The sequence below is a fragment of the Procambarus clarkii genome, chromosome 19, assembly GCF_040958095.1.
Source record: "Procambarus clarkii isolate CNS0578487 chromosome 19, FALCON_Pclarkii_2.0, whole genome shotgun sequence".
NCBI lineage: Eukaryota > Metazoa > Arthropoda > Malacostraca > Decapoda > Cambaridae > Procambarus > Procambarus clarkii.
The window spans coordinates 37,709,764-37,734,061 of NC_091168.1; the positions used below are offsets into that span (position 1 = coordinate 37,709,764).

General features: G+C 46.7%; 1 protein-coding gene across 1 annotated transcript in view; it reads right to left on the minus strand.

Annotated features, from left to right (window-relative positions):
- Gycbeta100B (guanylate cyclase soluble subunit beta-1-like) overlaps positions 1 to 24,298 on the minus strand; it is a gene marked incomplete in the record, with an annotated part of 213,209 nt that overhangs the window by 131,711 nt on the left and 57,200 nt on the right. Inside the window, 1 exon segment of the mRNA XM_069327485.1 lies at positions 18,174 to 18,292. Within this exon segment, the coding sequence (XP_069183586.1) occupies positions 18,174 to 18,292 (119 nt within the window).

The window sequence follows — 24,298 nt, forward strand, 5'->3', positions numbered from 1 at the left end:
GACACACACACACACTGACACACACACACACTGACACACACACACACACACACTACACACACACACACACACACACACACACACACTGACACACACACCACACTGACACACACACAAAGACCAAAGAGCCAAAGCTCAACCCCGCAAGCACAATTAGGTGAGTACACACACACGCACACACACAAACACACACACACACACCCTTTGGATACACATGCACCGTTCCTTTGCGAAGGAACTTTGTGTCACAACACCAACATAGTTTCAGGGATGGCAAGTCCTGCCTCTCAGGATGAATTGAATTCTACGATCACACAACAAGAATCAGACAAGAAAGAGAGGGGTGGGCAGACTGCATATTTTGGATTGCCAGAAAGCCTTCAACACAGTGCCACACCAGACACTAGTGCGAAAGCTGGAGATGCAGGCTGGAGTGAAAGGGAAGGTACTCCATTGGATAAGGGGAGTACCTAAGTAACAGAAGGCAGCGAGTCACTGTGAGGGGTGAGGTCTCAGATTAGCGAAACGTCACCAGTAAGGTCCCGCAGGGTTCAGTCCTTGGACCCATACTGTTTCTTATATATGTTAATGATCTTCCAGATGGTATAGAATCATTCCTCTCATTGTTTGATGATGATGCAAAAGTTATGGGAAGGATTAAGACGGAGGAAGACAGTATGAGACTACAGGATGACCTAGACAGACTGCATGAATGGTCCAACTAATGGCTACTAAAGTTCAACCCGAGTAAATGGAAGGTAATGAAACTAGGCAGTGGAAACAGGAGGCCAGACACAGGATACAAAATGGGAGATGAAGTACTTAATGAAACGGACAGAGAGAAAGATCTAGGAGTTAATATCACACAACCCTGTCTCCTGAAGCCCACATAAAAAGAATAACATCTGCGGCGTATGCGAGGCTGGCTAACATCAGAACAGCCTTCAGGAACCCGTGTAAAGAATCATTCAGAACCTTGTATACCACATATGTAAGACCAATCCTGAAGTATACGGCCCCAGCATGGAGCCGTACCTTGTCATGCACAAGACGAAGCTTTAAAAAGTTCAGAGATATGCCACTAGGCGAGTCAGTCCCAGAACTAGGAGGGATGAGTTACGAAGAAAAGCCGCGAGAAATGCACCTCACGACACTAGAAGATGCTATAAGAAGAGTAAGGGGAGACATGATCACTACCTACAAAATTCTCAGAGGAATTGAAAGGGGTAGATATAGATAAACTGTTTAACACGTGTGGTACGCGAACAAGGGGACACAGGTGGAAACTGAGTACCCAAACGAGCCACAGGGACGTTAAAAAGAACTTTTTCAGTGTCAGAGTAGTTAACAGCTGGAATGCATTAGGCAGTGATGAGGTGGAGGCTGACTCCATACACAGTTTCAAATGTAGCTATGATAGAGCCCAGTATGCTCAGGAATCTGTACATCAGTTGATTGACAGTTGAGACGCGGGACCAAAGAGCCAGGGCTCATCCCCTGCAAGCACAAATAGGTGAGTACACACACACACACACACACACACACACACACACACACACACACACACACACCACACACACACACACACACACACACACACACACACCAGCAAGGTGCACCAGCCAGCTGCTGGAGAGAAAAAGATCAGTGGTAGTTGTAGGCATCAAAGAACAGGAAGGATCCAACTGGCAAGAATGGAATAGCAAGGATAGAGAGGCAGTACATGGGCTACTGAAGGAGTTACAAATTTAAGGGGCTGAACAAAACATTGAGAAGATTTTTCAGGTTGGGCTGGTACAATAATGACAGAAACCGACTTGTAAAGGTGGTGTTTACAAACGAAGCCACGAAGGAGGATATTCTCGAAAGGAAGAGTCGTCTGCAGTATGTGGAGGGATACAAAAAGCATTCCTGCAGAGGGACAGGACGAAGGAGAAGAGAGCCAGGGCAGCAGAGGGAAGGAGGAAGCACAGGGAGAGAGGAGTAAACCAGGAAATCGCAGCCCCCAACACAATAGTCGCAGAGACAAGAGGGGAACCCAAACCAGCATCCCAGCAACACCAGAGGGGAGGGCAACACCACCACCCCCCTCTTCATAGAAACCCCTCCCTTCCCCTCACCCTACCTGCCCCCACCCAAATGCTCACCAACCCTCCCTCCCCCCCCCCCACCCCATTCTGACCCTGTCACCCCTCCCCCATTCCCACCATATCCCCCCTCCCGCCTCTCCCCCCCCGTCCCCCCTCCCTCTTCATCCCATACCCTCCCTATCCCTCCTCCCTACTCACCCCGTATCCTCCATGTCTCCCCTATCTCCATAACCCACACCCTACCTGTCCCCCCTCCCCTTTGAACCCCACCCCAACCCTAAAATCCTCTGAGACCCTGCAAACCACCTCACAGATCTTCTCACCCAGGGAGCAGCTTTCCACACGGGCAGAATGCTTGCCAAGAAGGGGACAAGAAATGAACAGAAGAAAGTGAGCTGTAAGGCAATGTACACTAACATAGATGGGATTACAAATAAAACAAGGGAACTCGGAGAATAGGCACTAGAAGAAAACCCAGACATAATAGCACTCACAGAAACAAAGCTAACGAAAACCATAACAAAACGCAGGGTTTCCACAGGGCTAGTATGTAGTGAGGAAAGAGAGAAGGGAGAGGAGGAGGTGGTGTAGCTTTGCTAATATGAGAGGTTGGAGTTTTGAGGAGATGGTAATTCAGAACTGTGAAGGTTTCAGTGACTACATATCAAGGCACCATAGCAACTGGACAACAGAAAATTATAGTAGGGAGTCATATATAACCCCCCACCGAACGACAGAAGACCCAGACAGGAATATGATAGAAACAACTTGGCCACCATCAATATAATAGAGAGAGCAGCTTCTGATGCTAGCAGAAACGGATCCAGACTAGTAATCATGGGAGACTTCAACCATGGGAAGATAGATTGGGGGAACAGAGACCACATGGAGGACCAGACACATGCAGAGCTAAGCTGCTGGATGTGGCAACAAGAAACTTTTTAAGTCAACACGTCAAGGGACCGACAAAAATGAGAGGATGGGATGAACCAGCCTTACTTGATCTGATATTTACCCTAAATGAGTCGGATATAAGGAAGTTAAGTTGGAAGCCCCCCCTGGGAATGAGTGATCACAGTGTATTGAGCTTTGAGTACCTGGTTGAGGTAAGAATTATCACCCCCCAAAAAAGAACTGGGAAACAAAGGGCTGGCATACCGAAAGGGAAACTATGAGGAGATGAATAAATTCCTAAGGGATATACATTGGGACACAGAACTCAGAACCAAGTCCGTACAAGACATGATGGACTATGTCACCCAAAAGTGTCAGGAGGCTGTAAGCAGGTTTGTCCCAGCCCGACAGGAAAAAACAGAGAAGCAAAACAAGAGTCCGTGGTTTAATAGGGAATGTATGAAAGCAAAGGAGCTGAACAAAAGGGCATGGAGGAATTTCCGTAATAAGAGAACACCAGAAAGTAGAGAGAGATACCAGAGAATCAGGAACGAGTATGTTAGTGTGAGAAGAGCAGCTGAGAAAAGGTATGAAATGATATAGCTAATAAAGCCAAGACCGAACCAAAGCTACTACACAGTCACATCAGGAGGAAGACAACAGTGAAGGAACAGGTGATGAAACTTAGGTGGGCGAGGACAGGTACACAGAAAATGACAAAGAGGTGTGTGAAGAACTCAACAAAAGGTTCCAGGAGGTCTTTACAATAGAATAGGGAGAAGTCACAGCGCTAGGAGAGGTGGCAGCAGACCAGGTGACCTTGGAAAGGTTCGAAATTTCAAGAGATAAGGTCAAGAAGCCCCTATTGGAGCTTGATGTGAGTAAAGCTGTTGGGCCATATGGAATCTGACCATGAGTATTGAAAGAGTGTGCAGGAGCACTTTGCTTGCCACTCTCCATAGTGTATAGTAGGTCACTGGAACGGGAGACCTACCAGAAATATGGAAGACTGCTAATGTAGTACCAATGAACTACACTGAACTACAGGCCAGTGTCCTTAACTTGTATACCATGCAAGGTAATGGAGAAGATTGTGAGAAAAAACCTAGTAACACATCTGGAGAGAAGAGACTTCGTTACAACCCATCAACATGGGTTCAGAGAGGGTAAATCTTGCCTTACAGGCTTTGACACAGTACCCCATAAAAGGATGATGCATAAGCTGGAGAAACAGGCAGGAGTAACTGGTAGGGTGCTCCAGTGGATAAGGGAGCAATAGGAAGCAGAGAGTTACAGTGAGGGGGTGAGACCTCAGAATGGCGTGAAGTCACCAGTGGAGTCCCACAGGGCTCTGTACTCGGACCTATCCTGTTTCTGATATATGTAAATGATCTCCTAGAGGGTATAGACTCATTCCTCTCAATGTTTGCTGACGACGCTAAAATTATAAGAAGGATTAAGACAAAGGAGGACAGCTTGAGGCTTTAAGAAGACCTGGACAAGCTGAAGGAATGGTCGAACAAATGGCTGTTAGAGTTTAACCCAAGTAAATGTAATATAATGAAGATAGGGGTAGGAAGCAGGAGACCTGATACAAGGTATCATTTGGGAGATGAAATACTTCAAAAGTCAGAGAGAGAGAAAGACCTGGGGGGGTTGATATTACGCAAAACCTGCCCCCTGAAGCTCATATTAAGAGGATAACATCAGCGGCATATGCCAGGTTGGCTAACATAAGAACGGCCTTTAGAAATTTGTTTAAGGAATCTTTCAGAACATTATATACCACATATGTCAGACCAATCCTGGAGTATGCGGCTCCAGCATGGAGTCCATATCTAGTCAAGCATAAGACTAAACTGGAAAAGGTTCAAAGGTTTGCCACCAGACTAGTACCCGAGCTGAGAGGTATGAACTACGAGGAGAGACTACGGGAATTAAACCTCACTTCGTTGGAAGACATTAGAGTTAGGGGGGACATGATCACCACATTCAAGATTCCCAAGGGAATCGACAGGGTTGATAAAGACAGGCTATTTAACACAAGCGGCACACGCACTAGGGGGCACAGGTGGAAACTGAGTGCCCGAAAGAGCCACAGAGATATTAGAAATAACTTTTTTTAGTGTCAGAGTGGTTGACAAATGGAATGCATTAGGACGTAATGTGGTGGAGGCTGACTCTATGCACAGTTTCAAGTGTAGATATGATAGAACCCAATAGGCTCAGGAACCTGTACACCTGTTGATTGACGGTTGAGAGGCGGGACCAAAGAGCCAGAGCTCAACCTTCGCAAGCACAACTAGGTGAGTACACACAATAAACGAAATGTTCACATGGAATAGTAACAGAACGAGGGGACATGGGTGGAAGCTGGAAACTCAGATGAGTCACAGAGATGTTAGGAAGTTTACTTTTAGCGTGAGAGTAGTGGGGAAAATAGAGTGCACTTAAGGAACAGGTTGTGGAAGCAAACTCTATTCATAATTTTAAAACTAGGCATGATAGGGAAATAGGACAGGAGTCATTGCGGTAAACAACCGATGGCTAGAAAGGCGGGATCCAAGAGTCAATGCTCGATCCTGCAGGCACAAATAAGTGAGTACACACACCAGTATCTTAAAAAAAAAACATGTAAACATTAAGAAGCAAGCTTCACATCTCTTACAATTTTTGAAAGGAAAAATCAACAGAATCCAAAGTTTCGTCGACTCTGAATTCAAAAGGACAAAATTCATATATATATGAATATACACACACGAGAGGCTTCGGGAAAAACCCAGGTCTGGACCAAGTTAGCAACAAGAACCGGAACCAAAGAGGATATGGTTGAAAAGAATTTCATAATTAAAAAACAGAGATTAAAACTGAACGGTACAAGGGACGGAACTCTTTCATTCCGCCGGTTAACATCTGAATGTCACGTCGGGTACAACGGTGGTGACCAACCCGTCCTAGACATGTTGAGCTTGTGCTCCTGGTCCCGTCAGCGGTGTTTGATTGCCTGCTGTCTTTGATGTCGTTAACCGACAGTTGGTTGTGAAGTTCACCGCTCCTAGTTCCTATTGGGCCCCGGATATCGTTCTCGTTATATTGTACACACTCTCTCTCTCTCTCTCTCTCTCTCTCTCTCTCTCTCTCTCTCTCTCTCTCTCTCTCTCTCTCTCTCTCTCTCTCTCTCTCTCTCTCTCTCTCTCCCTCTCTCTGTCTCTCCCTCTCTCTGTCTCTCTCTCTCTCTGTCTCTCACTCTCTCTCTCTCTGTCTCTCTCTCTCTCTCTCTCTCTCTCTCTCTCTCTCTCTCTCTCTCTCTCTCTCTCTCTCTCTCTCTCTCTCTCTCTCTCTCTCTCTCTCTGTCTCTCTCTCTCTCTGTCTCTCTCTCTCTCTCTCTCTCTCTCTCTCTCTCTCTCTCTCTCTCTCTCTCTCTCTCTCTCTCTCTCTTTTTACAAAATATATTCATGTGTTTAACATGATTTAAAGTTATATATCTTGCATTGACTGACCATGAATATCGAGACCAATGCCCCCCCCCCTGTCATGCTCAGTGCCACCTGGTCATGCTCAGTGCCACCTGGTCATGCTCAGTGCCACCTGGTCATGCTCAGTGCCACCTGGTCATGCTCAGTGCCACCTGGTCATGCTCAGTGCCACCTGGTCATGCTCAGTGCCACCTGGTCATGTTCAGTGCCACCTGGTCATGCTCAGTGCCACCTGGTCATGCTCAGTAACCTGGTCATGCTCAGTGCCACTTGGTCATGCTCAGTGTCACTTGATCATGCTCAGTGCCACCTGGTCGTGCTCAGTGCCACCTGGTCATGCTCAGTGCCACCTGGTCATGCTCAGTGTCACCTGGTCATGCTCAATGCCACATGGTCATGCTCAGTGCCACTTGGCCATGCATAGTGCCACCTGGTCATGCTCAGTGCTCATGCTCAGTGCCACCTGGTCATGCTCAGTAACCTGGTCATGCTCAGTGCCACCTGGTCATGCTCAGTGCCACTTGGTCATGCTCAGTGCCACCTGGTCATGCTCAGTGCCACCTGGTCATGCTCAGTGCCACCTGGTCATGCTCAGTGCCACCTGGTCATGCTCAGTGCCACCTGGTCATGCTCAGTGCTCATGCTCAGTGCCACCTGGTCATGCTCAGTAACCTGGTCATGCTCAGTGCCACCTGGTCATGCTCAGTGCCACCTGGTCATGCTCAGTGCCACCTGGTCATGTTCAGTGCCACCTGGTCATGCTCAGTGCCACCTGGTCATGCTCAGTGCCACCTGGTCATGCTCAGTAACCTGGTCATGCTCAGTGCCACTTGGTCATGCTCAGTGTCACTTGATCATGCTCAGTGCCACCTGGTCGTGCTCAGTGCCACCTGGTCATGCTCAGTGCCACATGGTCATGCTCAGTGCCACTTGGCCATGCATAGTGCCACCTGGTCATGCTCAGTGCTCATGCTCAGTGCCACCTGGTCATGCTCAGTAACCTGGTCATGCTCAGTGCCACCTGGTCATGCTCAGTGCCACTTGGTCATGCTCAGTGCCACCTGGTCATGCTCAGTGCCACTTGGTCATGCTCACTGCCACTTGGCCATGCTCAGTGCCACCTGGTCATGCTCAGTGCTCATGCTCAGTGCCACCTGGTCATGCTCAGTGCCACCTGGTCATGCTCAGTGCCACTTGGTCATGCTCAGTGCCACCTGGTCATGCTCAGTGCCACCTGGTCATGCTCAGTGCCACCTGGTCATGCTCAGTGTCACCTGGTCATGCTCAGTGCCACCTGGTCATGCTCAGTGCCACCTGGTCATGCTCAGTGCTACCAGGTCATGCTCAGTGCCACCTGGTCATGCTCAGTGTCACCTGGCCATGCTCAGTGCCACCAGGTCATGCTCAGTGCCACCTGGTCATGATCAGTGCCACTTGGTCATGCTCAGTGCCACCTGGTCATGCTCAGTGCCACCTGGCCATGCTCAGTGCCACCTGGTCATGCTCAGTGCCTCCTGGTCATGCTCAGTGCCACCTGGTCATGCTCAGTGCCACCTGGTCATGCTCAGTGCCACCTGGGCATGCTCAGTGCCACCTGGCCATGCTCAGTGCCACCTGGTCATGCTCAGTGCCACCTGGTCATGCTCAGTGCCACCTGGTCATGCTCAGTGCCACCTGGTCATGCTCAGTGCCACCTGGTCATGCTCAGTGCCACCTGGTCATGCTCAGTGCCACCTGGCCATGCTCAGTGCCACCTGGTCATGCTCAGTGCCACCTGGTCATGCTCAGTGCCACCTGGTCATGCTCAGTGCCACCTGGTCATGCTCAGTGCCACCTGGTCATGCTCAGTGCGACCTGGTCATGCTAAGTGCCACCTGGCCATGTTCAGTGCCACCTGGTCATGCTCAGTGCCACCTGTTCATGCTCAGTGCCACTTGACCATGCTCAGTGCCACCTGGTCATGCTCAGTGCCACCTGGTCATGCTCAGTGTCACCTGGTCATGCTCAGTGCCACCTGGTCATGCTCAGTGCCACTTGGTCATGCTCAGTGCCACCTGGTCATGCTCAGTGCCACCTGGTCATGCTCAGTGTCACCTGGTCATGCTCAGTGCCACCTGGTCATGCTCAGTGTCACCTGGTCATGCTCAGTGCCACCTGGTCATGCTCAGTGCCACTTGGTCATGCTCAGTGCCACCTGGTCATGCTCAGTGCCACCTGGTCATGCTCAGTGTCACCTGGTCATGCTCAGTGCCACCTGGTCATGCTCAGTGCCACCTGGTCATACTCAGTGCCACCTGGTCATGCTCAGTGCCACCTGGTCATGCTCAGTGCCACCTGGTCATGCTCAGTGCCACCTGGTCATGCTCAGTGCCACCTGGTCATGCTCAGTGCCACCTGGTCATGCTCAGTGCCACCTGGTCATGCTCAGTGCCACCTGGTCATGCTCAGTGTGCCCTGCGACCTATTTTAATAGGAAATAGTTTGGAATTTAATATTCGTTGTGTACTTGGTCGTTATAAACAGTAGGTCACATGTGAATGGAATCAAATAAACGCTATAGGCGGGGGAGTATATACCGTGAGTGTCTTCTAGGTGAGTATACACAGAGTTTAGAGTTTACTGTGGGCCGGTAACATGTGTGGACTAAAGTATACTTGGTGGTTGGTGAAGGAAGCTGTTGTAAAGCCTTGATAACCTTCTATAATTGATATAAGCCTTAAAAGCCCAACACTAAACAGAAGAAAGAGGTGATTTATGCTTCTTGTTGTAAATATGTATTAGTTCAGGATCAGTAGGGTGCACACACACACACACACACACACACACACACACACACACACACACACAAACTCATCTTTGACTTTGACACAAACTTTGGTCACACTTTGGACCAAAGAGCCAAAGCTCAACCCCCGCAAGCACAAATAGGTGAGTACACACACACACACACACACACACGCACACACACACACACACACACACACACACACACACACACACACACACACACACACACACACACACACACACAGCTAAGTCTGTACAAGATATGATGGACTATTTCACCCAAAAGTGTCAGGAGGCAGTACGCAGATACATCCCGGCCCAAAAGGAAAAATCCAAGAAGCAAAAGAAGACTCCATGGTATAATAGGGCATGTATGGAAGCAAAGAAACTGAACAAAAGGGCGTGGAGGAACTTCCGGAATAACAGAACACCAGAAAGCAGAGAGATATACCAGAGAACCAGGAATGAGTACGTCAAGGTGAGAAGAGAAGCAGAGAAGAGTTATGAAAATGATATAGCAAACAAAGCCAAGACCGAACCAAAGCTACTCCACAGTCACATCAGAAGGAAAACAACAGTGAAAGAACAGGTAGTGAAACTTAGAACAGGCGAGGACAGGTATACAGAGAATGACAAAGAGGTGTGTGATAAACTCAACAAGAGGTTCCAAGAGGTCTTCACAACAGAACAAGGTGAGGTCACTGTGCTGGGAGAAAGGGAAGTAAGCCAGGCGGCCTTGGAAGAGTTTGAAATTACGAGAGGAGAGGTCAAGAGACACCTGCTGGACCTGGATGTTAGAAATGCTGTTGGTCCAGACGGGATCTCGCCATGGGTACTGAAAGAGTGTGCAGAGGCACTTTGCTTGCCACTCTCCATAGTGTATAGTAGGTCACTGGAGACGGGAGACCTACCAGAAATATGGAAGACGGCGAATGTGGTCCCAATATACAAAAAGGGCGACAGGCAAGAGGAACTGAACTACAGGCCAGTGTCCTTAACTTGTATACCATGCAAGGTGATGGAGAAGATCGTGAGAAAAAACCTGGTAGCACATCTAGAGAGAAGGGACTTCGTGACAAATCGACAACATGGGTTCAGGGAGGGTAAATCTTGCCTGACTGGCTTAATAGAATTCTATGACCAGGTAACACAGATTAAGCAAGAAAGAGAGGGCTGGGCGAACTGCATTTTCTTGGATTGTCGGAAAGCCTTTGACACAGTACCGCATAAGAGGCTGGTACATAAGCTGGAGAGACAGGCAGGTGTAGCTGGTAAGGTGCTCCAGTGGATAAGGGAGTACCTAAGCAATAGGAAGCAGAGAGTTACGGTGAGGGGTGAGACCTCCGATTGACGTGAAGTCACCAGTGGAGTCCCACAGGGCTCTGTACTCGGTCCTATCTTGTTTCTGATATATGTAAATGATCTCCCGGAGGGTATAGATTCATTTCTCTCAATGTTTGAGGACGATGCCAAAATTATGAGAAGGATTAAGACAGAAGAGGACTGTTTGAGGCTTCAAGAAGACCTAGACAAACTGCAGGAATGGTCGAACAAGTGGTTGTTAGAGTTTCACCCAACCAAATGTAATATAATGAAGATAGGTGCAGGGAGCAGGAGGCCAAATACAAGATATTATCTGGGAGAGGAAATTATCAAGGTACGAAATACAAGGTATTATCTGGGAGTCAGAGAAAGAAAAAGACTTGACAGTTGATATCACGCCAGACCTGTCTCCTGCAGCACATATCAAGAGGATAACATCAGCGGCATATGCCAGGCTGGCCAACATACGAACGGCATTCAGAAATTTGTGTAAAGAATCATTCAGAACTTTGTATACCACATATGTCAGGCCAATTCTGGAGTATGCAGCCCCAGCATGGAGTCCGTATATAGTCAAGGATAAGACTAAACTGGAAAAGGTTCAAAGATGTGCCACCAGACTAGTACCCAAGCTGAGAGGTATGAGCTACGAGGAGAGACTACAGGAATTAAACCTCACTTCGCTGGAAGACAGAGAGTTAGGGGGGACATGATCACCACATTCAAGATTCTCAAGGGAATTGATAGGGTAGATAAAGACAGGCTATTTAACACAAGGGGCACACGCACATGGGGACACAGGTGGAAACTGAGCGCCCAAATGAGCCACAGAGATATTAGAAAGAACTTTTTTAGTGTCAGAGTGGTTGACAAATGGAATGCATTAGGAAGTGATGTGGTGGAGGCTGACTCCATACACAGTTTCAAGTGTAGATATGATAGAGCCCAATAGGCTCAGGAACCTGAACACCAGTTGATTGACAGTTGAGAGGCGTGACCAAAGAGCCAGAGCTCAACCCCCGCAAGCAGAACTAGGTGAGTACAACTAGGTGAGTACACACACACACACACACACACACACACACACACATACGCACACACACACACACACACACACACACACACACACACACACACACACACACACACACACACACACACGCACACACACACGAAAATGACATCGCAAGCAAGGCAAAGACTCAGCCTAAATTGTTGCATAGCCACATTAGGAGAAAAACAACAGTAAAGGAACAGGTTATGAGATTAAGGATAGGGGCGGAAGAATTCACTACAAATGACAAGGAAGTGTGTGAGGAATTGAATAAGAAATTCCAGGAGGTCTTCACCTTAGAGCAAGGAGAAATTCCAGAGGTAAGTGAGGGAATAGCTAACCAGGAACCACTGGAAGAGTTTGAGATTACCAGTGGGGAAGTAAGGAAGTGTTTACTAGAGTTGGACGTGACGAAGTCTATAGGCCCAGATGGAATCTCCCCTTGGGTTCTAAAGGAAGGAGCAAGAGAACTGAGCCTACCACTCTCCATAATGTATAACAAATCACTGGCAACAGGGGAACTGCCAGATATTTGGAAAGCAGCTAACGTAGTCCCGATATACAAGAAAGGGGATAGACAGGAGGCACTGAACTACAGGCCAGTGTCCCTAACCAGCATACCATGCAAGCTGATGGAGAAGATTGTGCGAAAAAAACTAGTGGAGCATCTGGAGCGAAGGAACTTTGTAACACAGCATCAACATGGGTTCAGGGATGGCAGGTCCTGCCTCACAGGGTTACTTGAATTCTACGACCAGGCAACAAAAATAAGGCAAGAAAGAGAAGGGTGGGCAGACTGCATATTTTTGGATTGTCAGAAAGCCTTTGATACAGTGCCACACAAGAGGCTAGTGCGAAAGTTGGAGATGCAGGCTGGAGTGAGAGGGAAGGTATTCCGGTGGATAGAGGAGTACCTAAGCAACAGGAGACAATGAGTCTGTGTGAGGGGTGAGGTCTCAGATTGGCGAGACGTCACAAGTGGAGTCCCGCAGGGGTTAGTCCTTGGACCTATACTGTTTCTGGTATATGTAAATGATCTCCCAGAGGGTATAGATTCGTTCCTCTCAATGTTTGCCGACGATGCAAAAATTATGAGGAGGATTGAAACAGAGGATGATAGTAGGAGGCTACAAGATGATCTGGATAGACTGAGTGAATGGTCCAACAAATGGCTGTTGAAGTTCAACCCGAGTAAATGCAAAGTAATGAAACTAGGCAGTGGAAACAGGAGGCCAGGCACAGGATACAGAATAGGAGATGAAGTACTTAATGAAACAGAGAGAGAGAAAGATCTAGGAGTTGATATCACACCAAACCTGTCTCCTGAAGCCCACATAAAGAGAATAACGTCTGCGGCATATGCGAGGCTGGCTAACATCAGAACGGCGTTCAGGAACCTGTGTAAGGAATCATTCAGAATCTTGTACACCACATATGTAAGACCAATCCTGGAGTATGCGGCCCCAGCATGGAGCCCGTACCTTGTCAAGCACAAGACGAAGCTGGAAAAAGTCCAAAGGTATGCTACTAGACTAGTCCCAGAACTAAGAGGCATGAGTTATGAGGAAAGGCTGCGGGAAATGCACCTTACGACACTGGAAGACAGAAGAGTAAGGGGGGACATGATCACAACCTACAAAATCCTCAGGGGAATCGACCGGGTAAACAAGGATGAACTATTCAACACTGGTGGGACGCGAACAAGGGGACACAAGTGGAAGCTGAGTACCCAAATGAGCCACAGAAACGTTAGAAAGAACTTTTTCAGTGTCAGAGTAGTTAGTAAATGGAATGCATTAGGAAGTGATGTGGTGGAGGCTGACTCCATACACAGCTTCAAATGTAGATATGATAGAGCCCAATAGGCTCAGGAATCTGTACACCAGTTGATTGACGGTTGAGAGGCGGGACCAAAGAGCCAGAGCTCAACCCCCGCAAGCACAATTAGGTGAGTACAATTAGGTGAGTACACACACACACACACACACACACGTTCACATGTACACATGCGTGGAGGAGGCACCTGGGAACATACACATGATTACACGTCATTCATTTCAGACACGCTGACACGTGAGTGATTTCAAGAGTGTCTGAGTTATTGGCAAGTCTCAAGCAGTTATGGGCGTGGACTGTGGTGGGCTGTGGGGGGCTGTGGTGGGCTGTGGTGGGCTGTGATGGGCTGTGGTGGGCTGTGGTGGACTGTGGTGAGCTGTGGTGAGCTGTGGTGGGCTGTGGTGGGCTGTGGTGGGCTGTGGTGGATTGTGGTGAGCTGTGGTGGGCTGTGATGGGCTGTGGTGGGCTGTGGTGGGCTGTGGTGAGCTGTGGTGGGCTGTGGTGGGCTGTGGTGAGCTGTGGTGGGCTGTGGTGAGCTGTGGTGGGCTGTGAGGGGCTATGGTGGGCTGTGGTGGGCTGTGGTGAGCTGTGGTGGGCTGTGGTGAGCTGTGGTGGGCTGTGATGGGCTGTGGTGGGCTGTGGTGGGCTGTGGTGAGCTGTGGTGGGCTGTGATGGGCTGTGGTGGGCTGTGGTGGGCTGTGGTGAGCTGTGGTGGGCTGTGGTGAGCTGTGGTGGGCTGTGATGAGCTGTGGTGGGCTGTGGTGGGCTGTGGTGAGCTGTGGTGGGCTGTGGTGAGCTGTGGTGGGCTGTGATGGGCTGTGGTGGGCTGTGGTGGGCTGTGGTGAGCTGTGATGGGCTGTGGTGGGCTGTGGTGGGCTGTGGTGGGCTGTGATGGGCTGTGGTAGGCTGTGGTGGACTGTGGTGGGCTGTGGTAGGCTGTGATGGGCTGTGGTGGGCTGTGGTGGGCTGTGGTGGACTGTGATGGGCTGTGGTGGACTGTGATGGGCTGTGGTGGGCTGTGGTGGGCTGTGATGGGCTGTGGTGGGCTGTGGTGGGCTGTGGTGGGCTGTGGTGGGCTGTGGTGGGCTGTGGTAGGCTGTGGTGGACTGTGATGGGCTGTGGTGGGCTGTGGTGGGCTGTGGTGAGCTGTGGTGGGCTGTGATGGGCTGTGGTGGGCTGTGGTGGGATGTGGTGGGCTGTGGTGGGCTGTGGTGGGCTGTGGTGGGCTGTAATGGGCTGTGGTGGGCTGTGGTGGACTGTGATGGGCTGTGGTGGGCTGTGGTGGGCTGTGATGGGCTGTGGTGGGCTTACAAACTAATATATATATATATATATATATATATATATATATATATATATATATATATATATGTATATATATATATATATATATATATATATATATATGTCGTACCTAATAGCCAGAACGCACTTCTCAGCCTACTATTCAAGGCCCGATTTGCCTAATAAGCCAAGTTTTCATGAATTAATGTTTTTTCGTCTACCTAACCTACCTAACCTAACCTAACCTAGCTTTTTTTGGCTACCTAACCTAACCTTACCTATAAATATAGGTTAGGTTAGGTTAGGTAGGGTTGGTTAGGTTCGGTCATATATCTACGTTAATTTTAACTCCTATAAAAAAAAATTGACCTCATACATAGAGAAAAGGGTTGCTTTATCATTTCATAAGAAAAAAACTATAGTAAATATATTAATTCAGGAAAACTTGGCTTATTAGGCAAATCGGGCCTTGAATAGTAGGCTGAGAAGTGAGTTCTGGCTACTAGGTACGACATATATATATATATATATATATATATATATATATATATCAGGTCCTGGCTGCAAAAATCACTGACTTAAAGAGAATGCTGGACAGGATTGACAAGATTGATGCCCATGATGCTCTCTTTCTCCTTACAAGATGCCTGTCTCTCCCTAAGTTGACCTACTTTCTGAGATGTTCTCCATCCTACAGCAGCCCTAAGTTAAATGTGTATGACACCCTTCTGAGGTCCATGCTGGTGAAAGTCCTGAACCTGCCATTGGACGACTCTCAGTGGGAGCAAGCAACACTTCCTGTAAGATTCGGCGGCCTTGGTGTCCGCACAGCCTCCCAAATTGCTCTACCAGCCTTCCTTTCCTCCTCTCATGCATCGCACGACCTCGTCAGAGATATTTTACCTGCAACCCTGAGAGATTCAGCAGGAATACACGATCCTGCTTTCACTGAATGTTCAAATCAGTGGGATGTTCTTGCAGCCCCAGCAACCATTATAGAGCCAACAAAACAACACAAACAGTCCGGCTGGGACCACCCTCTAGTGGAAAAAGTAGCTGATGCCATGCTCAGCGTCGCAACATCAGACAAGGAGAAAGCCCGCCTCAGAGCAGTGCATGCCCCCCATGCAGGAGACTTCCTCCTGGCAGTACCCATGTCAGCAATGGGCACGCGCCTAGATCCAGAATCCCTTCGTGTAGCAGTGGCCCTCCGCCTTGGTGCCCCAATTCACACTGAATACAAGTGTATTTGCAACAGGGTGGAAGCAGACCAATACGGACTGCATGGGTTGCATTGCGGAAGCACAAAGGGCTGGCATGCAAGACACAGCGAGGTCAACGACATCATCAAGAGAAGCCTCGTCTCAGCTGGGTGCCCAGCGGAGAGAGAACCTCGCATCCTAGGGGTCCAAAACCCGGATTTCCCCGCACTTCGCCCTGATGGCATCACCATATACTCATGGAAGGAGGGTAGACAGTTGGTGTGGGACTACACATGTGTATCCACCCTGGCTGACACCTATGTACACTTCGGAGCTGATCAAGCAGGTGGGGCGGCCAACCACAGGGAAACAGCAAAATCACTCAAGTACAGGCGACTGGAAGGTCAATACCTCTTTGTTCCCATAGCGTCTGAGACGCATGGCCCCTGGGGCAAGAGTGCCTTGGGATTTCTCAAGGAATTGGGTTCCAAGCTCATTGACGTCACCAGAGACCCAAGGGCTTCCAGTTTTTTGTTTCAGCGTCTCAGTGTGGCGATCCAGAGGGGAAATGCTTGCTGCGTCCTCGGTTCCTGTCCAGAAGCGGAGGAGCTTCAAGAGATCCATAACCTTTAGGCATTTGTCTTGTATGTTTTGTAACCTTTAAATACACAATAAAGGAAAAAAAAAAGGGAAGGGGGTGGTAGGAGAAAAGCACACAGAAACTGTATTGGAGGGGACCTACATTCCCTCCAATGCGTTATGTGTGGTTTCCTCCGAGGCTATGGGTCCCCCTTCTTCCAGCCAGAGGTGGTACTCCCTTCCCAATATATATATATATATATATATATATATATATATATATATATATATATATATATATATATATATATATATATATATATATCTGGGACTAAGAACTTCTTAGTCCCAGATATATATATATATATATATATATATATATATATATATATATATATATATATATATATATATATATATATATATATATATATCTGGGGTGTGAGTTTTCAGTTGTTATATATATATATATATATATATATATATATATATATATATATATATATATATATATATATATATATATATATATATATATACACACTAGCGGTACCCAACCACGCGTTGCCAGCAACCTTTTCCTGTCTCCCAGTCCTCCACATAATTGCCCCCTCCCCCCCCCCCTCATCCTCCCCACCATTCCCCACTCCCTCGTCCGATGCCTTCCCAAATGATCTGATGTTCCCATCAGAAAATTGTGAACATCATATGATCAGATGATCCCATCACTGATATATAAGAAAAACTGCTTAAAAACGAAATGAAAAAAAAATAAAAAAAATAAACTATACTAACGAAATGAACAGTATGGTAAACACAGCTCAATTCCAATGCAATGTCACACAAAATAATTAAATCAAAATGAAAATAAATCGAAATCTATGAAAATTAAATTTGTCAATGCAATCAGAAACATCGAAATGGAATCGTAAAATATTTAGTATAGCGTGTGTTGCTCTTACGTGCAAATGATGGCGCTGTTTCTTAAAAAAATAAATGTTTTTACTTGTCACAGGTGTGATGATCTAGAGGGAAAACGCCTGCGGCAGTCTCGGTTCTTGTCCGGAAGCGGAGGAGCTTCAAGAGATCCATAACCTTTAAGCACTCATTGTATCAACTAATGTATATCATGTAACCTTTAAATACATAATAAAACAAAAAAAATACAGAGAGGAAGGGGGTGGTAGGAGAAAAGCACACAGAAACTGTATTGGAGGGGACCTAAACATTCCCTCTAATGCGTTATGTGTGGTTTCCTCCGAGGCTACGGGTCCCCTTCTTCCCGCCAGAGGTGGTACTCCTTTCCCTTCGAATTTTAAAAGATGCATAATTAGACAAGTTACATGAGAACAATAACTTTGTCCTGCGTCCACTGATGTTTTCCAGCTGTTTTGTAAATGTTATTGCTTTTCTGAAAGTTTTCAAACTTCCTAGAAAGTTCGCCAACACTTCAAAAAGAATCAAGTGTTCCACAAAATTTGTATGCATCCCTGAAGGATTTTCAACCTTCTTGGTGGTTTCTAAGCTTTTCAGACAGGTTTCAAGCCCTCCAAGAAGTTCTTAAGATATACAAGAACACTTCAATCTTTCTAAGACGATTATTTTATGGTTTCCAGAATTTCTTGAATCGCTTCTTAATATGACTGACCTGCAGAAAATCACTGACAGTGGCTCCAAGGACCTGAAGGATGGTGTCGTAGCCAGACTCCTGGCAGAACTTGAAGAACATCTTACCGAACATCTCCAGGATGGCGTTGGCTGGAACACCTGCAAGGATATAGTGAAGAAAATGTGTTATATTTGCGTGATCACACTGATTGCTTGATTTATTTTCTTGTATTGAAGTGCTTTTTTGTATTGAATGTTTAAAGGTGTTTTGTTTCTTATGGCCGATGGCTGGTATGTGTGTTGTTTCTATTAGTGGCAATGTTAGTAGTACCAGGGTATGGTGTTTATGTCTCCACACACACACACACACACACACACACACACACACACACACACACACACACACATACACACACACACACACACACACACACACACACACACACACACACACACACACATGCATTGAATTGGAAATGAAATGAATTGGAATGCATTAGGAAGTGATGTGGTGGAGGCTGACTCCATACACAGTTTCAGATGTAGATATTATAGAGCCCAGTAGGCTGAGGAATCTGTAAATCAGTTGATTGACAGTTGAGAGGCGGAACTAAAGAGCCAGAGCTCAACCCCCACAAGCACAACTAGGTGAGTACACACACACACACACAAACACACACACACGATTTCATTATAATAAGAAGAGCATCGGAAAGGGACTATGAGAACGATATTGCAATCAAAGCGAAAAAGCAACCTAAGTTACTACACAGTCATATAAGAAGAAAAATGTCGGTGAACGACCAAGTGACAAGACTAAGGAAGACAGAGGGGGCATATACTAAAAGTGACAAGGAAACCTGCGAGGCACTGAATGCCAGTTTCCATGGAGTGTTCACTACCGAGCCTGAGCCGCTCCCATTGTTGGAAGGGGTTACCCTAGATGAAAGACTATCAGATATTGAGGTGACAGCAGAGGAGGTAATGAAACAGTTGACAACACTGGATGCAACTAAAGCAGTTGGACCAGACAAAGTATCACCGTGGATACTAAAAGATTCAGTGCAGGCCATCAGCGTGCCTCTGGCAAGGATCTTTAATGATTCACTTATGTCAGGGGAATTGCCCAATTGCTGGATGAGGGCAAATGTTGTACCGATTTTCAAGAAAGGTGATAGGGAGGAGGCACTTAATTATAGACCTGTATCACTGACAAGCATCCCCTGTAAAATGCTGAAATAATAATTAGGCTACGACTGGTTGCACACCTAGAGAACATTAAGTTTGTAAACAAACATCAACATGGGTTCTGGAAAGGGAAATCTTGTCTAACAAACCTTTTGGAATTCTATGATAAAATAACGAGGATAAGGCAGGACAAAGAAGGTTGGGCAGACTGCATATTTCTGGACAGCCAAAAAGCTTTTGATACAGCACCGCACATGAGACTGCTATTCAAGCTTGAAAGGCAGGCGGGAGTGAGCAGAAAGGCCCTAGCATGGGTAAGGAACTACCTAACAGGAAGGAGCCAGAGAGTTACGGTAAAGGGCGAGAAGTCGGACTGGCGAACAGTAACGAGTGGAGTACCTCAAAGATCGGCGCTGGGACCAATCCTGTTTCTAATATATGTTAACGACATGTTTACAGGAGTAGAGTCCTACATGTCAGTGTTTACGAATGACACAAAGTTGATGAGAAAAGTTTTGACAGATGAGGATTTTAGGATCCTCCAAGTGGACTTGAACAGGTTGCAGAGATGGTCAGAGAAATGGCTACTGGAGTTCAACACGAGCAAATGTAAAGTTATGGAAATGGGACTAGGTGATAGGAGACCAAAGGGACAGTACACAATGAAGGGGAACTGCCTACCTGTGACGACGCGAGAAAGAGACCTGTGTTTGACCAGACCACACACTAGAAGGTGAAGGGACGACGACGTTTCGGTCCGTACTGGACCATTCTCAAGTAGATTCTCAATCGACTTGAAAATAGTCCAGGACGGGCCGAAACGTCGTCGTCCCTTCACCTTCTAGTGTGTGTGGTCTGGTCAAACTACTTCAGCCACGTTATTGTGTCTCATCGCCTGCACAAGAGACCTGTGCATGGACGTAACACCTAATCTAACTCCCGAGGCACATATAAATGGGATATCGACAGCAGCGTACTCTACACTGGCGAAAGTTAGAACATCATTCAGAAACCTAAGTAAGGAGGCATTTGGGGCACTTTACACTGCCTACGTGAGGCCAGTCTTAGAGTATGCCGCCTCATCATGGAGTTTCCACCTGAAGAAACACATAAGGAAACTGGAAAAGGTTCAGAAGTTTGCAACGAGACTCGTCCCAGTGTTACGAGGGATAAGGTATGAAGAGAGCCTGAAGGAACTAAGCCTTACGACACTAGAAACAAAAAGGGAGAGGGGGATATGACAGGAACGTATAAAATACTCAGGGGGATTGACAGAGTGGACATAGACGAAATGTTCACATGGAATAGTAACAGAACGAGGGGACATGGGTGGAAGCTGAAAACTCAGATGAGTCACAGAGAAGTTAGGAAGTTTTCTTTTAGCTTGAGAGTAGTGGAAAAATGGAATGCACTTAAGGAACAGGTTGTGGAAGCAAATACTATTCATAATTTTAAAACTAGATATGATAGGGAAATAGGACCGGAGTCATTGCGGTAAACAATCGATGGCTCGAAAGGCGGGATCCAAGAGTCAATGCTCGATCGTACAGACACAAATCGGTGAGTACAAATAAGTGAGTACACACATATACACACTCATACACACACATGAATAGGAGGTGTGACAAGGAAGTCAGAAAATGACAAGGAGATGTGTGAACAACTCAACTAGAGTTTCCAGGAGGTCTTCACAATAGAGCAAGGATAAGGCCTGTAATAGGAGAGGAGTCGGTTAATCAAGCAACCTTGGAGGAATTTGACCTCACCAGTGATGAGGTCAAAAGGAATCTGTTGGAGCTGAATTTCGACAAAGGCTGTTGGACCTGACAGAATCTCACTGAGGATACTAAAAGAAGGTGCAGAGTCACTAAGTGTGCCTCTCTCTATGGTGTATAACAGATCATTGGAAACACGAGACCTACCGGAAAGTTGGAAGACAGCTAATGGTGTCCCAATATACAGAAAGGGTGATAGACAAGAGGCACTGAACTACAGGCCAATTTCCCTAACTTGTATACCATGCAAGGTGATGGAGAAGATCGTGAGGAAAAGGCTCGTAGAGCATCTGGAGGACAAAGAGACAGATGAAGATAGACAGAGACTACAGGACGGCTTGGACAAACAATAGGAATGGTCTAGCAAATGGCTACTAAAGAGTCAAATAGAGAGAAACATCTGGGGGGGGGGGTGGGAGGGTGTTGATATCACACCGAACTTGTCCCCAGAGGCCCACATCAAAAGGATATCACCAGCGGCATATGCTTGACTGGCCAACATAAGAACTGCCTTTTGAAAGTTGTATAATGAATCGCTCAGGCCCCCTGTATACCACTTATGTAAGACAAACTCTGGAGTATGCAGCTCCAGCCTGGAGTCCATAAATCTAGTTAAACAATGTTAGAGAAGATTAAGAGGTACGCCACCAGACGAGTCTCAGAACTGAGAGGTATGAGCTACGAGGAAAGGCTACGGGAGCTAAACCTCACGTCCCTGGAAGACAGAAGAGTAAGGGGGAGACATGATAACCACCTACAAAATTTTCAGAGGAATTGATAGGATGGACTAAGACAAACTATTTAGCACGGGTATAACACGAACTAGGAGACACGGATGGAAACTGAGTACCCAACTAGGTGAAGATAACTAGATCAGTACAACTAGGTTAGTACAACTAGGTGAGTGAAAATAGATAAGTACACACCCACTCCCGTTTAGATGGAAATAAGAAACAGCAATGAGTCACATTTGACTTGGATAACTTAAGAAAACAAGTTCAAGTGGAGATACAAGAAGTGCCTGGGAACCTGCACAAAACTTAGACTGTTCGGAAGGCGGGGCTAGGAGCCGAAGCTCGATCGTGCAAGAGCATTCGTGTCAGTACATCTAGGTCATTACATCTCGGTGAGTACATTTAGGTCTGTGCATCTAGGGAAGTACATCTAGGAGAGTACTATTACAGTACCACCGTTCACAATAACATTTCTGACCGTCTAGGTTGTGTGAGCCGCTCCCTCGCATGTAGGACTACCATGGGAATATATATACCTTATACATTACCATGCACACACACACTTATGTAAAGAGGTTGATGTTTAGCTTCTAGCTGCGACGTGTGTATTATTGATGGTCAAGCAATTTGGCTCTCGGTTCAGCTCTAATATATCCATAGACGATGCGGGCGTCTCATATGTCGCCGATGTTACCGAGTTTACATTTAGTTCTAAAATTCACTGCATTCCTTGGATCTGTTATATGTTATTAGAGGAATAGTAGACGAGGAACAGGAGGAGGAAGGAGGATGGGAAATGAAAGGAGGAAAAAGAGAAGGAAGAATATGAGAAAGAATAGAAAAGATCTTTTTTTCCACCACAGACGTGGCCACACATTTTCAATGCTAACTAACATATATACACTTTCTTCTGTCCTCCATGGACAGGATTAGAAATCTGTTAAACACATAGTTCAGTGATTTATTGAACAATCTAGCACTCAAGGTGATTGTAGTTCTTTTAAAAAGTTAATTTAACCTACAGACATATATGCACAGATTTACGTCTGTTTTACATAAACAGTGTTCGAGGTGTCTCTTTACATAGCGTCATTAATGTGCGTTTACAAAGGTGAAATGCAGTTCCGACCAGCTTGCAAATACCTGTACACACACACACACACACACACACACAAACACACACACACACACACACAAACACACAGACACACACACACACTGGATGCAAATAAAGCTGTTGGACCAGACAAAGTATCACCGTGGATACTCAAAGAGGCAGCGCAGGCTCTCAGCGTGCCTCTGGCAATGATCTTTAATGAGTCACTTATGTCGGGAGAATTGCCCAGTTGCTGGAAGGAGGGAAATGTCGTACCGATTTTCAAAAAGGGTGATAGGGAGGAGGCACTTATCTACAGACCCGTATCACTGACAAGCATCCCCTGCAAAATACTTGAAAGAATAATTAGGCTAAGACTTGTTGAGCACCTGGAGAGCATTGGGTTTGTAAACAAGCACCAACATGGGTTCTGGACAGGGAAATCATGCCTAACAAACCTTTTAGAATTCTATGATAAAGTAACAAGGATAAGGCAGGACAGAGAAGGCTGGGCAGACTGCATATTTCTTGACTGCCAAAAGGCCTTTGATACGGTACCGCACATGAGACTGCTATACAAACTTGAGAGGCAGGCAGGAGTAAGCGGAAAGGCCCTAGTATGGGTGAAGAACTACCTAACAGGAAGGAGCCAGAGGGTAATGGTAAGGGGCGAAAAGTCGGACTGGCGAACAGTAACAAGTGGAGTACCTCAAGGATCGGTGCTGGGACCAATCCTCTTTCTAATTTACGTAAATGATATGTTTACAGGAGTGGAATCATACATGTCAATGTTTGCAGATGACGCAAAATTAATGAGAAGAGTTGTGACAGACGAGGATTGTAGGATCCTCCAAGAGGACTTAAACAGGCTGCAGAGATGGTCAGGGAAATGGCTACTGGAGTTTAACACCAGTAAATGTAAAGTTATGGAAATGGGATCAGGTGACAGGAGACCAAAGGGACAGTACACAATGAAGGGGAACAGCCTACCTGTAACGATTCGAGAAAGAGACCTGGGAGTGGATGTGACACCTAATCTAACTCCTGAGGCACATATAAATAGGATAACGACAGCAGCGTACTCTACACTGGCGAAAATTAGAACTTCATTCAGAAACCTAAATGAGGAAGCTTTTAGGGCGCTTTACACTGCCTACGTGAGACCCGTCTTAGAGTATGCCGCGCCATCATGGAGCCCCCACCTGAAGAAACACATAAAGAAACTGGAGAAGGTTCAGAGGTTTGCAACGAGGCTTGTCCCAGAGCTACGAGGGATGGGATATGAAGAGCGGCTGAAGGAACTGAACCTTACGACACTAGAGAAAAGAAGGGAGAGAGGAGATATGATAGGGACATATAAAATACTCAGGGG